Raw genomic sequence first — 21905 nt, forward strand, 5'->3', positions numbered from 1 at the left:
ATAAAGAGTGAGCAAAAAACTACTCAAGAGTGCTACAAGACATCCATAAAAGCCTCAAAAGGGCAATATCTAGCAATTACAGAACTAGGACAATTTGAATACGATCGATGATTTGCAACTACAAGAAATTGTCGTTGATCCAAACAAGCCTGATCAAACAATGTTCGTTGGAGCATCCCTAGAGCCAAACCTCAAAGACCGCATCATCAAATTTCTGAAAGAAAATGATGATTGTTTCGCTTGGACGCACGAAGATATGGTTAGACATAATCCCAACATCATATCCCACAAATCGAACATTGATCCAACGTACAAACCTATCAAGCAAAAACACCGTAAATTTTATCCTAAACGGAATAAAGCCATAAACGACGAAGTGGACAATTTGTTAAAAAATTGGTAAAATCGGGGAAGTCAAATACCCTGATTGGCTTGCCAATGTGGTCGTCGTATAAAAGAAAAATAGCAAATGATGAGTATGGACTTCACTAGTCTCAACAAATGAAAAGGACTCATTTCCTCTGCCTCATATTGACGCTATGGTCGTTGCTACTGTTAGACATGAATTTCTAACAATCATGGAAGCTTATTCTAGATGTAATCAAATCCTTATGCATCTAGCCAACCAAGAAAAGACCGACTTCATGATGGACAAAGGTATTTATTGTTACAAAGTAATGCGTTTTGGTTTAAAAAATACAAGATCAACATACCAACGATTAGTGAATCGGGATGTTCAAACAACATTTGGGTGACACAATGGAGGAGTACATCGATGATATGCTTGTCAAGTCAAAAAAGGCAACTGACCACATTAACGACCTCAAACAATCGTTTGACATTCTTCGATAATACAAAATGAAATTGGACCCTAGAAAATGCTCCTTTGGATTATATGCGGGTAAATTTCTCGGGCATATGGTCACACGAAGTGGCATCGAGGCAGGTCCAGATAAAATCAAAGCTATAGCCAATATCCAATCGCCAAAAAATCTTAAAGAGGTACAGCGCCTTACGGGATGAGTAGCAGCCTTAAACAAGTTTATATATCGGTCATTTGACAGGTGCCATTTATTTTACAATGTCTTGTGAAAAAATAAGGGATTCATATGGATTGACAAACAAGAAAATGCTCTCCAAAAGCTCAAAGAATACATGTCTTCTCCCCCATTGCATTCAAAACCGAAAGATGGAGTAATCCTAAAACTATATTTGGCAGTCAGTAATACGTTGTAAGTGTCGTCCTTACTCGTGAGGACGACAAATAACAACTTCCCATTTATTATATGAGTAAATCATTGATTGATGCAGAAAAACAATATTAATCTATGGAGAAATTGTTATTGGCTCTAGTCAAAGAAGCCAAAAAACTACGTCATTATTTCAAAAGTCATTCTATAACTGTCATGACTAACTTTCCATTAAAGTGTGTTGACAAAACCCGAGTTAAAAGGACAACTATTAAAGTGAATTATATATCTCAGTGGGTATGATATCACCTTCCAACCAAGAACGGTAATAAAATCACAAGCTCCAGCAAATTTTGTCACATATTTCAGTCCCGAACTGGAAAAAGAAGTTAGTAACAATGATATTTTTGTAGTGTCGAATGACATAGCCAGCTGGACACTCCACGTCGATGGTTCCTCGAAATCACTCAGGTGGTCGAAGTCTTGCCAACAAAATCTCACGACAAGGGTATTATTGGCCCATATAAAGGCTCGAAACTATCAAATTCATAAAAAGTCGTGACACATGTTAATGATAATCAAGTATTACATATCAAACCTCTAAAACTTTACATCCCACACTCGTTCCATGGCCATTCTTGTGAGGGGGAATTGACATAGTGGGAAAATTTCCCCCACCTCCGGGACAAACGATATTTTTATTAATCCTTACATATTATTTCTCGAAATGGATCAAAGCAATCGCTTTCTCTCAGCTTCGGGATAGAGAGGTAATTTCTTTCCTTTTCTGAAAATGTGTGTGATAAGGGTTCGCAATTCATCAGTGATAGGTTTCTTTGAGAAGTTGTATGTATGTATGTATAGAGAGAGGTTTATTTGAGAAGTTGTAAGTATTTGAGAAGTAAAGAAGTGATCATAGTCTTTCATACGATCAAAATTGGTCAAAAATTACGTTTTTGACTGGTCAAAAATTGCGGTTTTGATTGGTCAAGATTTGTGGCTGTGATTGGTCAAGCGAAAAATAGAGAGTAGTTTTGTCATTTTTACAAATAGGCGGGCAAAGAAATATGTGAACCCATAGTTCATATGTGAATTAGTTAAATAGGATCACTTCTCAATTGCTCAAATACTTACTATTTCTCAAACGAACATATGGTCATATATAGGCTAGGTTTAGAGGAAAACCACAAGAAAAATGAAAAACTATGCGTACCAAACAATTCGCTTACAGATTACTTGTTTGCACATATGTAAACGGTCTAGATGAACTAGAGAGTGTTCCTCTGTTTTTTCATTTTAGGGGTTTTTCCCTGAACATCCTCTCTCTCTCTCTCTCTCTCTCTCTCTCTCTCTCTCTCTATATATATATATATATATAGGGGGAAGATCAAATGTTAATCAACAATTTTGTGTTAACTTTGAAAACCATGACAACCAATCAAATTTCATTCTTCTTGTAGGTTTATGTCATGTTCACATTTTAATTACAAGGGTATTTCAGTAAATTGATTTGATATGTAACTCCCAAACAATTAATAGGGAGTTACAAATCATCAAATCCCAAAAAATATGCATTTATAATATTAAATTTTTTTTTTTTAATATTGATCTTCAATGTTCATTGTTTTATCAGTATTTAATTCGCATAGAAAACACGGTAATAAAAATTTCCGGTATCGATCAARCTAATATGGATAAACGCAATGGAAAATAAATCGACAACAGTGAGAAGATTAAAATGGTTTATGATGACAATCGGAGTTCAAGGCCGGGAATTGAAAAAATTAACCAAAGCGAATGTCTTGGTAATATATTTTTTATTTTTTTAGATTCATTTTAATCGAAATTATGTTCATTACGATGTGTTGTGTTTTTTATAATTCATCTTGTATTGATAGCTTTTTTCTTTAATTATTAAAATACGTACATAATTCACATGTTCAAATGGAAATACATGCACGACCCATTTTTGTATTGTCATATTACCAACTTTTATAAATCATGATCCATTGTGTTCATGTTACTTCTATCATATGACACAAGTGTTATTTTTAAAGCTTGATACCAAATCTTTATATTTGTGTAAGTGTTTGCACCCGGTGTTCACAGCGTTGGAATTATGTGTTCATATATTTTATACGATATGAACAAGGGTGAACACGATATGAACAAGAGATGAACACGATATGAATAAGGGGTGAACTTTAAACGGTGTGAATGCAATGCATGTATAAAACTTCAATTGACAAAGAATCGCTTCTGAATGTGTTTATAATGAAGAAACTATTGATCATAAGTTGTTCATATCGTGTTCATACATGTTTTTTTCTTTCATGTAGCAGTTATTCTTATTATGTTCATAAATGCTATGCAGTCCAACTTCATATATATGTCAAATTTTTCTTCGTATTTGACACAATGGTTCATATATTTATAGTTATGTTCATATGGTTCTTACATTAACAAAAATAAATTAACAAAAAAATCATAGAATTTTTTATTTTGTAACTCCCAATTAATTAATGATATGGGAGTTACATAATTTTTTTTACCTAAATACCCTTTTCAACTTTGTTCACTTATCTTTATGAAATTTTAAATTTAAAAAAATAAGTTTTTATCATGATTAATCACAACCGTTTATTGAAAAATTGGATGGCCAARATCGGTTAACAAAGTTAACACAAAAACTTTGGTTAACATTTGAACTTGACCCTATATATATATCATGCAAGAAGCTAACAAATTTGCGAGAAGGGGATAAGGAATATGAGCCAAATAATCCATTAACTAAAAAGTAACATAAAAATTGAAAAATAATTTTAGAAATTAGGATAATTATCATTTTGAATTGGATAAATTCTTAAGAATCTAATTATGTCTTTTAGATTTATTTATTTTTTAATCTTATAAATTCATAATTATTTTATCAAGTTTTATATAATTTTTTTAGATGTACTTTGATAAATAAAATATTCACAGTTTTCATCAAATATCACATGTGATATCCATAATCAATTCATTATCTTTTTCACATCTTTTCTCTATTTTCAGGATCCACGTTTTGAATCACATGTGATCAGTTTCGTTTGACATATGATCCACTATGTGAATTTTACGTCTGAATATAAGTGACATATTATCACATGTGATAATATTTACATCACAAAAAGATCTATAAAATATAAATATATATAATCACAAATAATTAACAAAAATATTTATAACTATCACATATAAATTGAATGTAGATATCACATGTGATATTTGATAAAATTTGTGAATTTTTTTTATCAAAAGTGTATCTAAATTTTTTTATATAAAATTTGATTAAAAAAAATACTAATTAATTCTAATTAAAAAAACTAAAAGATATAATAAGATTTTTAAGGATTTATCCGATTAAAATTATTCTTCAATGGTATTTTTTAGTTGATGGATTTTGTGGCTCGTATTCTTTCTCGCCTTCTCGCAAATTGACAATTATCTCGTTTGAACCTGCCCCGTATACATATGTATATATGTGTATATATACACGGATGAGTTTATTTGTTAATCCAATATAAGAGGTTAAGTTTGTGAACCAATCCTAGCCTTTAATCTTTGTAATATATGGATAGAATTCATCATGGCATTTTTGTAACAAATTAAAAAATGATGCTTAATAAACATAAGTGAACAATCATGAACAAAGGGTAATTTTAGAAAAAAAGTAGGAAGATTTTTTTAGCATTAAATATTTTTCCGGTAATTACTCCATCATTTTGAAACTGACATCAAGCTTTAATTATTCCTTCATTTATTAATATGTAATGTGTAACGTATGAATGATGTGAATTAATGAACAACTGTTATATATGAGTAACTTATGAACATTGTTCACCAATGAAAATATAACATATATGAAAATGCTCATTAGTAAACACATACATGAATGTGTATGTATGTGTGAGTGGTGAACAATGTTCACTAATGAATAATTTGTCAAAAGTGAACAATATTCATTATTAAACATTAAGTGCACGCTCATTCAAGTTGACTGCTACTATGTTCATAATGATCATCCATATTATATGATACTATAGACACAACGAACTCGTTCGATTAAAAATGTTGACTGTTGAAGTGTTATTGATTATTTCTCAAAATACATTCATTTATGAACAATCACAAATAATATAACTTACAACACATTAATAATTTCAAAATGGCTAAATTCAAGGAGTAATGTAACTCCGATTTTAATATTTTAAAGTAATACAAAACATAATCTTACTATTTTCCCCTCAATCATTAATTACATAGGAATCTATGAACTATAGTACTAGATTCATTCCTACTAGTCTAGAGAGTTTGTATAGTTAACACAAATGAACTGGTTAACAAAAGATCATGCCTCTCTCTCTGTATATATATATATATATATATATATATATATGTGTGTGTGTGTTTGTGTATATCTATATATAGGCGAATAATCGTGTAAGAAGAAGAGTTAAGGTGAGAACCATAAGGAGAGATTAGAATCCTTAATTACCTTTAATCTCAAACTCACTCATGAATCTTGCTTGATAGTAGTATTGATCCAGTGCATCTATCCTAATGTGCATCCAAGACTAGAGATCTCTTCTTGCGCTTTTTATTTTAAGGGCAAATTGCATGAAAAAGTAACGTACTTTAACTTGATTCCTATTTTGGGTAATGTACTTTCAAAATTTCTATTTTGGTACCTAAGATGTAAAGTTTTAAACATTTAAGTACCCGGGTAACTGGTTGAAGTATTAACCGATTATCATGCTGATGTGGCGAGTGATGTGATATCCAACTCGGTATTATTTGCTGACGTGGTCAGTGACGTGGATTTTTTAAAATCTAAAATTAGTCTTTTTTTTAGTCTAAAATTAGTCTTTCCGGGTTACCCGGGTACTTAAATATTTAAAACTTTACATCTTAGGTACAAAAATGAAAGTTTTGAAAGTACGTTACCCAAAATAGGAATCAAGTTAAAGTACATTACTTTTTCATGCAATTTGCCCTTACTTTAACTATCATTCTTATATATATATATATATATATATATATATATATATCTATAATATATATAGATATATCAATATATACACACACACTCTCACACACACACACACACACATATATATATATTATATATATATATATATATTCTTTTGTACAAACCGTCGATTTCATTGTTTTAATATGATGAAATTGTTTCATAAATTTTTGTTTCTATAAATGAAATTGTGTCATGTATTTCTCATTTTGATGAAATGTGTAGTCTAAATTAATATAATAAACATGATAATGTCCACAATTAATGTCATTTACAATAAAAATGACTAATCAACTCTCATAATCAAAAAAAGTGGAAAAAAATATGATTGGTTGAATTAAGTTTGTACGGTTTGTACAAATGACTTGGTTTGCATTTGATCCCCCCTATATATAGAGCCCTTCTTTTAAGAAGTCATTAAATTGTGATAACCTTGATAACTAGTGCATCATGCTATATTTGACATGAATTTTTTTCATCTAAGAATAGAATTTAGAACATCGATTAATATATATTTGTTTCACGTGTATTTGTTTCATAATGTAAACATTTTTAAACTGTGTGTGAAACAAAAGTTACAAGTAAAAAAAAATTCACATTGTGAACGACATACATAATGACGGAACACGGACTTTGTAATTAATCTAAGGGGCCAAAATGAATCTTTATTAGGGGCTGTTTGGCAGTTGCTGAATGATTTAGTGCAGAATAGTTAAGAGGTCAGAATGGTTAAGAGGGTCAAAATGGTTAAGTGTTGAATGAAATAATGTTGTTTGGTAACTATTATCTGAATGACATTAAATTACCATTTTAACCCTCTCTAACAAAAACCCATTATTCCATTTTATTCCATTTGGGGCGATGGTTGTTGTGGAGAATCGAAAGAAGGTGATATCGGGCATAAGAAACGGGATGAATTTGGTAGAAAAAAGAGGGTTCTTCAGAAACTTCATTCGTGTTTTAAGGGATCGGAGGAAAATCTTGCAGCCAAAATGGATTCAGTGTCGGATTTAGAGATGTATTATCTAACCTCGATGTATTATCTGTTTCCATTCGATAAACCTTCGAGCCCGTCTCAATCGTTTAACACGAGTAGATCGGTTTGGGTTTCCGATAGCAGAAGCTGTGAAGAACATTATCAATCGAGAGCCTTTTTAGCGAAATTGGCTCGATTTCAGACGCTGGTTTTGGTTCCGGTTAAAAGGGGAGTTTTGGAGCTTGGTTCTTTTAAATCGATCCTGGAAGAACAGAGTTTAGTTGCAATGGTGAAAACTTTGTTTAATGGATGTCATCCGAAAGTATTATCGAAGATTTTTGGCCATGAACTGAGTCTGGGCGGTGGCGGTGCAAAATCATCGAGAATCAGGGTGGGGGAGGGGCTGTGAAGAACGGCGACGAGTGAGGGTGGGGGAGGGAAGGAGACGAGCTGGAGAAGATGGAGACGATGACTGCAGCGACGACTTGGGGTGAAGGAGACGCATCTGGTAAAGGAAGCAGGTAAAGGGTAAAGTGGGAAGAATTGTCATCTGAATGGTTGAGTGAGGTAGTAGATGCAAAATGGTTAAGAGCCTTATGTAACCATTAAGAGGCTCTCTTTTTTTTTACCAAACAGCCCAAACCTCTGACCGATTAAGAGGTTCCCTCTTAATGTCACCATTAAGAGGGAAACAAACAGCCCCTTATACAATGAAAATTTATTTTACTTCTTATTTATATTTTCAAATTTTATTAATTAATATACATAAGCCCTATTATAAGTTAATTTACATATTTAAGCAATTCACTAAGAAACTATCTTTAATCCGATGTCATCTGAACTAGTGAAATTTTTTTGTTTCCAATTCTACGTGTTCTACTCTCATTAAAAAGTAGATATTACTTATGTAATTCCCATATGGTTTAAAAAGAAACTAGTATACAGGGGCAGATTCAGCCTTTAAGCACGGGGGAAAGGCCCGCAGTCAAAAATCAAAAACCTTTGTTGACTAGCTTAATTTTATATTTTCACCTTCATCTTACATGGTTTCTCCTCAGTCCCATATGACCATATGCTTCCCTCCCCCAAGTCCCATCCAACGTGGCCCCACCTTATTAATTTCTTGGATCCGTCACTGCTATTATAAGAAGACCCTTTTATACAAAGATGATTTGTTTACCGAAATTGTTGACATTGTTTAATTGTTTCATCGTTCAAATGTTCAGTTATATATTTTTCGTATTTTTGCCTCAATTATTTTAATTTGTGGTCAGTTGATAATGTTTTTATTAAATTTACAATTATGAACGTTTTTTTATCGTTATATTGTCAAAACTTCATTTTTGTATATTTTATAATTATAATGTTTACAATTCATATTTAGATATAAAATTATTATTTTATAATTCTAAAATAGGGAATCATCATCGCAATAAAATATTCAACCTAAAAAACGCAATATTTAGCAATAAATAATCAAATGAAGTGGCCAAGAAAAAATTATTTAAATTATTTGCTTAGACTTGGATTTGTATTTGTAGTTGGCGATGAGATGATTATGCCAAGGGAAAAAGTAAAATTTTAATTAGAATATTATTAGATCATGTATCAAATGCTACTTGGGAGAAACAAAACCACAGGGCGATGGCCCCCACACCCCCTTAAGGCTTCTGTCTACAGAGACTGTGTTAGGTTTCATGTGGGAGTAAGAGTTTTTCATGAAATCTGTAAGAATAATTTATGTTTATTGATTAATTTTATAAGCTAATATTTAATGCTCTAAAGTTGTATGGTGGTAATTTTGTGATTATTAAGAAGTCTCATGATAATTTTGTGATTATGAATGTTCAGATTGTAGATCTAATCCAAAAGTTGAGAATTGGTCTTACGGGTCTCACGAAAACCCCTTGGTCTCACATGATCCAAAGTCTATATATATATATATATATATACACACACACACACACACATACATATAGGGTTGTAAACAAACCAAACGTTCAGCAAACCGTTCGACGGAAAGTTCGTTTATTTAATAAATGAACGAACATGAACAATATTTTTTTTCGTTAGTTAAACGAACGAACATGAACAAAAGTCTCGTTCATTCATTTATGTTCGTGAACGTTCGTTCATTTACCGTTTGTTTACATTCGTTTATATTCGTTCGTTTATGTTCGTTTAGATATTAAATTTAATATATAATCTTTTGTTTATTTACCTTGAATTCAAATAATATTTATTTATGTTCGTTTAGCCCGTTCGTTTATGTTCGTTCGTTTAGCATGTTAACGAAGGAATACACCTGGTTTCTAAACAAACGTACATGAACACAAAGATTTTCGTTCGTTTACCGTTCGTGTTCGTTCGTTTGTTCGGTTAAGTTAAACAAACGAATATGAACAAGTCTTCATTTGTGTTCGTTTACAGCCATATATATATATATATATATATATATGTATGTATATGAAATAAATATACTCTCAAATAAATATAAGTTTATTAATATATTAAATGTTAGTCTTAGATAATTACCAACATTAATGTTTTGTATTGTTTTATTAAATAAAAATAATTCGTCAATTTCAGAATTTATTGATAATCATCCTTTTCTTAGAAAGTTATTTATTTCATTTTCATAATAACAAAAGAAATCGGTATTTTTTTTAAATTGACAAATCTTTCTAGATTTATTAATAATATAGTTGTGATATTTTCCAAATTTTGAGTATATCGTTTTATTTCATTTGTAAAATTCATGAATAAATTGATTTACTTACAAACTTCATTAATAAAATCATGTTATCCAGTTTTCAAAATATTTCGTTCATAAAACTAATTTCATTTTGGTTAGCAACCATGAAACTAATTTCATTAATGAATCATATTATTCAGTTTTCAAATGTTCCATTGACTGAATCATATTTACTTTCATTAATAAACTCAATTTCATTTTGGTTAGGAACCATGAAACCAATTTCATCTTGGTTAGGCAACATGAAACCAATTTCACCAATGAAATCATGTTATCCAGTTTTCAAAATGTTTCATTAATAAAACCAATTTCACTAATGAAATCATGTTATCCAGTTTTCAAAATGTTTCATTAATGAAATCATGTTATTCAATTTTCAAAAAATGTTCCAGTGACTGAACCATATTTAATTTCATTAATAAATTCAATTTCATTTTTATTAGGAACCATGAAACCAATTTCACTAATGAAATTATGTTATTCAGTTTTCAAAGTTTCTCATTCATAAAACCAATTTCACTAATGAAATCATTTTATTTAGTTTTCAAAATATTTCATTCAGTTTTTAAAATGGTTCAATCTTTATTGTTGATTAAAAAATATTGTTATGTTTCACTAGTAATTAAAATATCCCTCCTTTTATAGTTTTTAGGTAATTCTATTTTAATATGGAATTATTTAATTTCAATAAAGGAAAAGTCTAAAAAAACCCAATGAAATTTAGTGTTTGGAATGATTAAGTTTTTGAACAACTTTTTGGAACAAATAACTTTTTGGAAATTCCAAAACATGTTAAATAACTTCTTGAACTTTCTAAAACTTGTTAGATACATTGTTATAACCTATAAAACCGGTTAATGTGGTAAAATAATGGAAAAAGTCTAAACAAGTCTAAAAAAGTCAATGAATTTTTATATTTTGAACGATTAAGTCTCTATACATTTTTTGAACCAAAAAAGTACTTATATTTATAAAATAAAACAAATATACCAAAAAAGTATCTACATTTACAAAAAATCACGTACATTTAAAAAAAAAATTATTGATATTCTGTAATGAATAACAAGAGTCTGGTACTATAGGAGAATCTGAATTCTATCAAGCATTGAACGAGATTTGCTCAAGCAGTTTCCATTAGAGTCGGTTCTACTGAATTTTATATTAATAAAAAATTTATGGTAGTGATTTTTCAAATTAATAAAATAAAAAATAATTTAAAAATGATTACTGATTAAATTTATTTTAATTAAAAATAAAATATATATTTCGTATATGATTTGCTCAAGCGACGAGTTTTAATTAAATATCTATTTAGTTAAATTTTATCGTTAATCCACCAATAATTTAATCAAATTATTTTCTATTTTTTTAATTTGAAAAATCACCTACGGAATATATTTTATTTTTACTTAAAATAAATTTGATCAGTAATCATTTTTAATTTTTTTTTACTTTTTTTATTTGAAAAATCATATACTTAATATATTTTATTTTTAATTAAATTAAATTTAATCGGTAATCCATTTTAAATCTTTATTTATTTATTTATTTAAATTTGAAAAATCACCGACATGATATATTTTATTTTTAATTAAATTAAATTTAATCGGTAATCCATTTTAAATCTTTATTTATTTATTTATTTAAATTTGAAAAATCACCGACATGATATATTTTATTTTTAATTAAAATAACTTTCATTAATAATCTTATTTAAATGTAAGTAATTTTTTATAAATATAAGTAACTTTTTAGTATATTTGTTTCATTTTATAGATGTAAGTACTTTTTTGGTTTAAAAAATGTTTAGGACTTAATCGTTCAAAATATGAAAGTACATTAGTTTTTTTTTCACACTTTTTTCATTATTTTATCACATTAACCAGTTGTATAGATCATAAGAATGTATCTAACGGGTTTAAGAAATTCTAATGAGTTATTTAACAAATTTTGGAACGTCCAAGGACTTATTTATTACAAAACATTGTCTAAGGACTTAATCATTCCAAACACTAAAGTCAGTTGGATTTTTTTAGACTTTTATATTTTAATATTTACTCATAAAATAAAGAAAATTTTTGTTTGAATATATGATTTCCCAGATTTTTCTAACATTTTTTGTTGAAACCATTCTAAAAATAAAATCATATATATATATATATATATATATATTTTAAAGCACTGATTTTGTTTCATTAATGTTGATATCCATAATTTTGTTCTCTCCTTTACCAATTTATACAATTAATTTAGATTGAGATAGTTGTAGGTTGTATAAAATCGTATTGTTTCATCTTGAAATTTCAATGAGTTGACACTTTTAGTGCGATTAAACGGGTTTCATGCGAGGAAATGATATTTCAATGGGTTGAAATTTTAAAACTTTTCCCAGTTTTGCCCTTTTCTTGGATAAAATAATAATAATTTTATTTTCCATTTTTTGCTTTACTGAAATAACTTTTTTTAATAATGGTTTTTGATCATGAAAATGGATGGATGAGATTAGTTTGTAAGGTTTGTACAAAAGGGAGCGGTTCGTATTTGATCGTTCCTCCATATATATAGGAGCTTGTTCTTTTGTTAACAAAACAATTAGTGTTAACTTTATGAATCGATCTTGACCATTAATCTTTTAGATCTACGGATTAAATTGATTGATGGAATTTTTGTAGTAATTGTAAAAATGGTACTTATTAAACAAAGGTGAACACAATTGAATATGAGTATTTTTGGTAAAGATACTGAAGAATTGTTACAGGAATCAAGTCGGTTCCCGGTAATCACTTTTTCATCGTTTTGAAACCGACATCTGTTCATGAAGTACTACATTAGCAAAACATTGTAAATCAATTGAATGTTCAAATCATATACTAGAAACATTATCAGCAAGTCAAATGAGTCATCTGTGCGCATACCTACAAACACAAACTTTTTGATATGAACACATCTGTCAATAGATGAAGCATGTGTTCATCTATATGCATATGAACAAATCTAGTCATTCATGAAGCACAAGTTCATATACGAAAATATGATTCCTGTGTTTGCTTAATAATACAAAAGTATACTGCTTGAATCACCATGAATTACTTGTTCATGCATGAAGAGTTGACCACAATCATGAATAAGATGGATCTTCAGCTATCGCCAAATGATCATAATGGCTACAGTCATGAAATAATTAAAATGCAACCATCCATTACTATACATTAACAAAAAGATCAAATTGACAATTACATTCTTACCCTCATTAAATACCTAAACCATGTAAATTAACCAAATGTACTACTTAACTCTAATTTATAAAGAGGGGTTTGTAAAGTTACCTTTTCATTGGTAAAAAGATCTTCCCTCTCTATTTCTCTCTCTCTAAGAGATTTTTTAATATAATTTTATCTATTAATGAATAGTATTAATTTTTATAATTAAGATTAAGGAAAATTAATTAAAATAGTTATTTTTATCAGTTGGATTCACCTCTTAGCCACCTTTTAATTTTATAAGGTTTACCAAAATAGCCCTAGGTTTGTAATTTTTTTACGAACCTAGGTGAAAAATATAATTTTTTGGCGAATAGCGGTAAAAAGTGTAACTTTTTTCTGTCTTTTAGCTGGGTTCGAATTTGCGGACCTATAACTATTTTGGTAAACTTGAAAAGAAAATGACTATAAGGTAAAACCAACCCTAAAAAATATTCATAAAATTAATGATTTTACTTTTAAAAATAGATTATTTATTTTGTTTAAAGTATATTAAATATTTTATTCTTATTTAATAAGTCATGAAAGTTTACGTGCAAATTAAAAGCAAAATATATTTTAAAGGCTGCCTTTTTTTAATTTTCCTTTCTCAAATTTTATATTACATTTTCACCCCTTTTAAATAGCCCCAGCCGTCCAGACACCCAATTTCTCCTCTTTCCCTCAAGAAAATATCTCCCACAAGAAATAACAGTAAACACATCCCCTCTCTCTCTCTCTCTCTCTCTCTCTCTCTCTCTCTCTCTCTCTCTCTCTCTCTCCCTGTGTGTGTGTGTGTGTGAAGAAGAAGCTACAGGAAACATGAAGTTGAAGATGAACACACAATCAAAGCCTCTTTTGTTCTGCCACTATTAACTTCAAGCTTTCTCACTCGTCCGACAAAAAGGAAACAACTTTTTTTGTTCCAGGGATACAGCCATGTCGCTGGAGGATTCATTAAGATCTCTATCACTAGACTATCTAAACCTACTAATCAACGGTCAAGCCTTCAGCGACGTCACCTTCAGCGTGGAGGGAAGAATCGTTCATGCCCACCGCTGCATCCTGGCAGCTCGCAGCCTCTTCTTCAGAAAGTTCTTTTGCTCCGGCGGAACCGATTCTCCGACAGGGTCTGGATCGGATCCGTTAGGGTCGCGTATGGGCGTGGGGATGGGGATGGGCATGGGACCCGCTTCTCCCAGGAACTCAACGAGTTCACAGGTGGTCATACCTGTGAATTCGGTAGGGTACGAGGTGTTCTTGTTGATGCTGCAGTTCTTGTACAGTGGGCAGGTCTCGATTGTACCTCAAAAGCATGAGCCCAGACCTAATTGCGGTGAGAGAGGGTGTTGGCACACACATTGCACCTCCGCCGTTGATCTTGCTCTTGACACTCTATCCGCCGCTAGATCCTTTGGGGTTGAACAGCTTGTATTACTGACTCAGGTCTCCTCTCTCTCTCTCTCTCTGAGTAGATCATTCTTTTTTCCAGTTCTTCAAACGGAAACCCATTTAATAATCTCCATGGAAATTGCTCTAAGAGAAATATGTTTCATGTCCTTTAGTTGTCTTCTTACAGAAATCATTTGAATCATATGTAGTTGTTATGCTCAAATTGGTGATTTTAATGAAGTAAAAAGAACGAAAAAGACCAACAAGATCTTTCTGGGTTCTCTTTCAATTTAGTAGCTTTCAGTATCTTTTCACAAAAAAAACCATCTTTGATTATTTGTTTCTTGTCTGCAGTGTTTGGTCCAAGTAGGCTCCTGAGATGATTTATTTCCGTATACAAAGATTGAATAGATGATGAATTACAATAATCTTTCTTGAAAATGGACAGAATATTTCCAAAAATGTCTTCATGAAAGAGAAGGGTTAACGTGATATCTTGATTTCATGAACATTGTTCATTTCTTGAATTGGGTTCCTCTCTCTTTATGTTCCACACTACCAGCTTTCTAAATTTAGATCTTTTTTTATCCTTCTCTAGTCTTGTCTTCAACAGTTATTGCACCCATCATTTTCCCCCCTTACCCTCTACTTTCCTCATTTGTGTTTTGTTTGCTTATAGAGATACAGTCTCATTGATAATGCACAAAAGGGAAATACAATACATCATCACACAATCTTCTGCCTCTAACCCAAATATTATAACTTATCTTTATGATTTAAAAATGGGTTTCTTTAATTATGACGTTCCAACAATGTATACATTGACAAATTCAATGAGTATTATAATCTTTATTTCTTTTGAATTTTAAAATTGCAGAAGCAATTAGCAATCATGGTAGAGAAAGCTTCAATTGAGGATGTAATGAAGGTTCTGTTAGCTTCGAGAAAACAAGACATGCATCAGCTATGGACAACTTGTTCTCACTTGGTGGCAAAATCTGGTCTTCCACCGGAAGTCTTAGCAAAACATCTTCCCATTGATGTGGTGGCCAAAATTGAAGAACTCCGATTAAAATCTTCCCTTGCCCGACGCTCTCTCATGCCCCATCACCACCAGCACCACCACCATGACCTCTCAGTAGCGGCTGATCTAGAAGACCAAAAGATCAGGCGCATGAGACGAGCACTTGATTCATCGGATGTGGAGCTTGTTAAACTCATGGTCATGGGGGAAGGCCTAAATCTCGACGAGGCATTAGCCCTACATTATGCAGTAGAGAATTGCAGCCGAGAGGTGGTGAAGGCGTTGCTGGAACTAGGAGCTGCAGACGTCAATTACCCAGCTGGACCGGTGGGGAAAACCCCACTTCACATCGCTTCTGAGATGGTATCGCCTGACATGGTGGCTGTATTACTGGACCATCACGCAGACCCCAATGTTCGAACCATCGAGGGGATCACTCCCCTTGACATCCTCCGAACCTTAACTTCAGATTTCCTATTCAAAGGAGCCGTGCCAGGGCTAACCCACATCGAACCAAACAAGCTCAGGCTCTGCCTCGAGCTCGTTCAGTCAGCTGCATTGGTGATATCGAGAGAGGAAGGGAATGCAGCAGCAAATGCAGCCTCAAATTCAACACCGATTTATCCACATATGAACGATGATCATTCCCACACTCATACTCATAGCAGCAGTTCAAATAGCAGTGGGAATATAGGTAACTTGAATCTCGATTCAAGATTGGTTTATCTGAATCTTGGAGCAGCAGCAGCAGCACAAATTGGATGCAACAAGATGGATGTAGGTGGAGGAAGAGAAGATAACAGCCATCACAACAATCATCATCATCATCATCATCGACATGGCTCTTCGCAAGGTGGTTGTGACACCTCAATGTACCACCATCCTCATCATGAGTATTAGGTCAACTATCTTTATATATATATATAATATATATATATATTTATCTCTCTCTCTCTCTCTCTCTCTCTTTTTTTCTCTCTTTTATCTAGAATTACCTTTATATATTCACCCATGAAGTAGGGCTGATCAAGCACAAACATATCAACCAAAAAAACACATTCATGGGTACGTATTAATATCATCTTTCCTCTATAATTGGTCACCTTTTCATCTCTTTTTGTGTGTTTTGATTAATCTTTTCCTTTTTTAGTGGTTTTGGGTGGTGGCGATTCTTTCTCCTGCAAAGAAACTCATATACATGTCTTTTTTTAAAATTTTAATACAATTAAATTTCACGTGATTGATATTATTGAACTAAAACCGAGTTGATGGGTGGTGGGTATTCTTGATTGTTGGTTTTTATGATGATCATTGGCAATGGCAGTGGTGAGACCATCGAAGGTGGGGATTTTTTCAAAGATCACTCATGAGATGGGACATGGAGAATCTTGAAATCAAAGTTTTTTGCTCCTTCTCTTGTGTGGAGAGACGCAGGTCAATCTTTTCTAAAAAAACAATCTGTCAACTCTTTTAATATTTTTTTTGTTTTGTTCTTGGAATTTTATAATCATAAATAATATTTAAAAAGTGTTTTTTTTTGCCAATTATTATTTTCTTGCTTCTCAACTAGAAGCATCATGTACCTTTATCTCATATAAATATAATTCATCAAGAACAGCTCCAGCTACTTGTAATTTTTATAGTTATATATTGATCCCAACAACAACAACAAAAAGGTTGCATTCTGTGCTCAATTCTTGAAATTTCAGTTTTCAATGAAAACCAGCATCTAAATCATTGAATTTACAGTGTTAATTTTGAGTAATTATGGTATTTAATAAAATACATAAACACGTTAAAATATTTTATCAAATGCAATAATATATCTAAAAGCAAAATTAAATTTAAAACTCATGTGTAATTGTAGAGTCATCATATTCATGTACCTGGTAGAGTTTAATGTGAGTTGATGTTTTGGTGAGCAACAGAGTTTTAATAAATATTTGATCAACCAACAAATTGAATCAAATCATGATTTTTAATTAATTTTTTCATTTATTCCTTTTTATAAATAATAATTGTCCATTTAATATCAGGAAACGAACTATATTTGGCATGAATATTTCTTTTAAATTGAATTGGAAATTAATTTAGGTATATTTTAATTAAACGAGCAAATTGAAATTAATTTTTTTATGAATATTTCGGGTTTCAACTCTATTATTAGGTGAATAAAATAAGGGGAAAAATGTATAAAGTAAAGTATTTGTAGGGGAAAAAAAGGACATAAAATGAAGTAAATGGCCAAATCGACAGATTGATTGGTTGTCTTGCATGAATGCAACAAGTGAGTGTGACAACACAGAAAGGGTTAATATTTAATTTGTGTGATATCTAATTTGTGGATTCCCTCCATGTAATCTTGTCTCTTGTCGCTTCCTGTGCTTCCTTTATTGCACTCCTACTTCTCCCATGGCTTAAAAACCCTAATTAATCTTTAAAATCAAATGCCTTCTGTCTTTTTCCATACCCTTTTTGTTTTACATTACCTTGAAAAGAGCTGAATACTTTTTCAAAAAGAATTGTTTTTGGTGAGAAGGATCTTATATTTTTATTGTATTAATGTATTCAGACGTTTAGATATTATCAAAAAAGCTATTACATTTTAGTTAGGAGATAATGTTACACAGTTTCTTCCTCAATCTTTTCATTTCCCAAAATAAGCTTTTGCTGGGATCCTTATTAATGCTTTTTATCATCAATGGCACTACAATATATCATAAATGATGCATATGTTACAAGATCTTGATGGGAGAATTTCATTGCCCATGTCTGATTGATATGATGGGGTTAAGTGTTTACTTTCAATTTGTGTGTTCCCTATGTAAACATGGCTAACTTAGTTTTAAGGTTTGTAGGTAGCCTGCTATGAAAAGCTTGTCTTGTCTTATTGTCTATAATTAAGCTAAATCTCAACTAATTTTCATAGGTTTCTGTGGTAAAAGTAAGTGATTTCACTTCTCTCAGTTATGTTTTAACTGGTTTGCAATTGAACAATCAACAAGTAAATTGATGGGGTGGAGCCTTTTATGCACTCTTGAAAGTGATCATATCTATAATTTGAATTTCATATTTTTTTTTGTTGAAAACCCCAAGGCAATGATCAAAAATCGTGTAGCAAGTAGAGGAACAGTATATAGATTCACATACATATGATGAAGCCATGGATATTAAGAAGGTTAGAGTTGAAATGGCTTGATGGTTTTTCTTTTTGAAGTAGAAATGGCTTTTCTTTTTGCCCATGAGAGTAATGTTGGTCATGATAACAAATGAACTTTAAGCAGATCTTTTTGTAAGTTGAAGTTGACTTAGAGACTACAATACTGTCATATATGGGACAGTCAGATTCAATCTAAATATCTGTTCAGCTAAACTGAGTCTTGTTACGTAGGCTGTTAACTTATGGAGCATGCTGAATGGACTAATAGATGAAAGCCCTTAACTTTGAAAGGATAGGTTGAATTTAGGTTTACACAAGCTTGAGGCTTGACTTATGTAATGGGCAATGAAGAGAGGGTGAACCTATGGACAATCTGCACCTTGTACACTAGACTTGAAGTTCCATCAGATCACATGCAGGAGAAATTAGTTTTAAGATGATTTAGCTTGATGGAGGCTTGTATGTGTCCAATCTGTGCAGTGGGATAATCAGGTAAGTTTCAATCTTTTTGGAAGCGTTACTACATTTAAAACTAGGGCTGTAAACGAACCGAACGAACACGAACGGAGGCTTGTTCATGTTCGTTCGTTTAACTTAACCGAACAAACGAACGAACACGAACGGTAAACGAACGAAAATCTTTGTGTTCGTGTTCGTTCGTTTAGAAATAAGGTGTGTTCGTGTTCGTTCGTTTAGAAATAAGGTGTGTTCGTGTTCGTTTATGTTCGTTCGTTAACATGCTAAACGAACGTAAACGAACGAACATAAACGAACGGGCTAAACGAACATAAACGAACGGGCTAAACGAACATAAATAAATATTATTTGAATTCTAAGTAATTAAATAAAAGATTGTATATTAAATTTAATATATAAACGAACATAAACGAACGATAAATGAACGAATGTAAACGAACGGTAAATGAACGAACGTTCACGAACATAAATGAACGAACGTAAACGAACGGTAAATGAACGAACGTTCACGAACATAAATGAACGAACGTAAACGAACGGTAAATGAACGAACGTTCACGAACATAAATGAATGAACGAGACTCTTGTTCATGTTCGTTCGTTTAACTAAACGAACAAAAAAAATTGTTTATGTTCGTTCATTTATTAAATAAACGAACATAAACGAACTTCCCGCCGAACGGTTCACGAACGGTTCGCTGAACGTTCGGTTCGTTTACAGCCCTATTTAAAACTATTGATTATATTGCGTAAATGAGATAAAATAGAATATATGTTAAAGAACAAAAATTGGCTAAACCTAAAACGATTAACAATCTGAAACTAAACCTAAACCATTAATGATTTGAACCTAAAACTAAACAATTAATGGTTTGAATCTAAATAATTTCGGCTATAATTTTACACGGGTCGATAAAAGACCCTGATCACATGTAAATTTGGGCCCTAAGATTTCGAAGGCCCTGTTCAAAATCTCATATTTTACATCCTAAGGGACGGATCTGTAGATAATACTACACTTGACCTCAACCTTAAGTTGAGCCAATTAGTTACAAGTTGGTGCTTTGAACCCTGCTTGTTAAAAGTAATTTTCACTCTTGCTGATGCTTCAGCTTCTGTTGGTTGTTGGTTCCTTATGCGTCCTGGCTTGTTTTGGTGGTTCAAGGTTTCTTGTTTTTTTTTTATTAACCTGGATATCCAACTCGCTATGCGAGCCGACTAATCCCAGGACGATCATCTGCTTTGCAGATAGCCCGGAGTCACTGTATTTGAATCATCGTGGCCACAAGGGATTTTTATTCCTCATTGGATTTGAACCTGGGACCTCCAGGTATTTTAGAGCCAAACTCAAACCAATTAAACAACACCCTTGTGGTTGTTGTTTTCTCTTATCCTTTTCTATCGGTAGTGCTGACTGAATCTTCGGTATATTTTTGCTTTAATTACTTTGGTTGACTTGGTTTGTTTGCAGGTTCGTAGATTTTGATTTGTCTTAAGACAGATTTTGAACTTTTTACTGAAAAACTTGTGAAATCATATTTAAAAGAGGGTATTATTTTGAAAAACTTCTAAAAATATGGATATTTGTAAAACAAAGCATGGGCGGACCTACCATGGTGATTATAATGGCACGTGCCACCGTATTATTTCTCCGTCGAAGAGTAAAAAAACTTAGGTTCGTGAAAGGTGCAACCGTATTAATCTGTTGTGTGCCACCATATGTATTTTGAAACTACAATGAGAACAAGTTTTATTTGGTAGAGTTGATTTGCAAGGCTTTTATTCCACTCAAGACCCAAATTCAAATTTTGTTAGTGTCATTTTCTTAGTCAAATAGTGTCACCGATTGGAAAAAAAAAATACCGTATATGTGTTTCTTATAGTCAACCGGTGCCACTGTTTGAAATTTTTTCGCTATAGTTTTTTGTTATAGTCAAATGGTGCCTCCGTTTGAAAACAATTCTGAATCTGTCCCTGAAACAAAGATGTGACAATACTATTCATCCTATTACCATTTTAGAACTTCTATACCATACCCATTAACCATTAGGCCTGGCCTAGTGGCCACCTCCTTCCGTAAATGCCTTGCCTTGGGCGTGCCCACCCGGGTTCGATTCCAGGGGAGGACAGGTTGTCTTTTCCGATGCTTGCTTATGAGGTATGGCAAGTAGGGTTCACAAAATGTGGACCATGGGGCCATGAGGTCCCCGCCATTAAACCTTTTTTACCATACCCATTATCTTTTTTTTTTACTTGGCTTTTATTTCATTCTTCTGTTTAGACATGAATACTTTATCGTTGTGGTTTATTTTTTTTATTTATGAGACATATTTTTTGTGTCAAATTTGAGTCGGTGAAAACTGATGGTACAATAGAGTCGTCTCAAGACACGCATGCACAGATGTGACTCAAGATTGCAGAAAGACAATTGAAGAAAGACAAGCACAATAAAAAGTGCTTCTTTGTGTGCTTTGAGCCATTAATGATGTGCATACCTTTTCATAAAGGGAATTTGAATCAAATAGCAATTCCATCTATTTAAATTTGTCTTCTAGTGATTTCTCTCCCGAGTTTACCTAAAATGTTATTACGTCCGGAATATACAGGTCTGCAATTCTCAA

At 31.8% G+C, this 21905-nt stretch overlaps 2 protein-coding genes across 3 annotated transcripts; both read left to right on the forward strand.

The window, feature by feature from the left end:
• Positions 1-7115: 7115 nt before the first annotated feature.
• LOC112512295 (transcription factor bHLH3-like) lies at positions 7116-7646 on the forward strand (the record flags this gene model as incomplete). The annotated part of the gene is made up of 1 exon (XM_025118172.1): positions 7116-7646. A coding segment is annotated over one exon (531 nt), but the record flags the coding sequence as incomplete, so codon positions are not given.
• A 6420-nt stretch (positions 7647-14066) lies between these two features.
• LOC112513637 (regulatory protein NPR5-like) lies at positions 14067-16547 on the forward strand. 2 transcript variants are annotated; one of them, XM_025119964.1, is made up of 3 exons: positions 14067-14677; positions 15501-16422; positions 16486-16547. In XM_025119964.1, the coding sequence occupies exons 1-3, from the start codon at positions 14171-14173 to the stop codon at positions 16545-16547; spliced, it is 1491 nt and encodes a 496-aa protein (XP_024975732.1). In that variant the 5' UTR covers positions 14067-14170. The 2 variants fall into 2 exon arrangements, with proteins under 2 accessions (XP_024975732.1, XP_024975731.1); XM_025119963.1 differs by having other exon boundaries at positions 15501-16547.
• Positions 16548-21905: the final 5358 nt, after the last annotated feature.

The sequence above is a fragment of the Cynara cardunculus genome, assembly GCF_001531365.2.
Source record: "Cynara cardunculus var. scolymus isolate 2C chromosome LG 5, CcrdV1, whole genome shotgun sequence".
NCBI lineage: Eukaryota > Viridiplantae > Streptophyta > Magnoliopsida > Asterales > Asteraceae > Cynara > Cynara cardunculus.

Excerpts from the sequence above, each read along its gene's own strand:
- LOC112513637 (XM_025119963.1), top strand. The coding sequence starts at position 14,171 with ATGTCGCTGGAGGATTCATTAAGATCTCTATCACTAGACTATCTAAAC. Across the intron at positions 14,678-15,500 it reads AGCTTGTATTACTGACTCAG|AAGCAATTAGCAATCATGGT; the intron begins GTCTCCTCTCTC and ends TTAAAATTGCAG.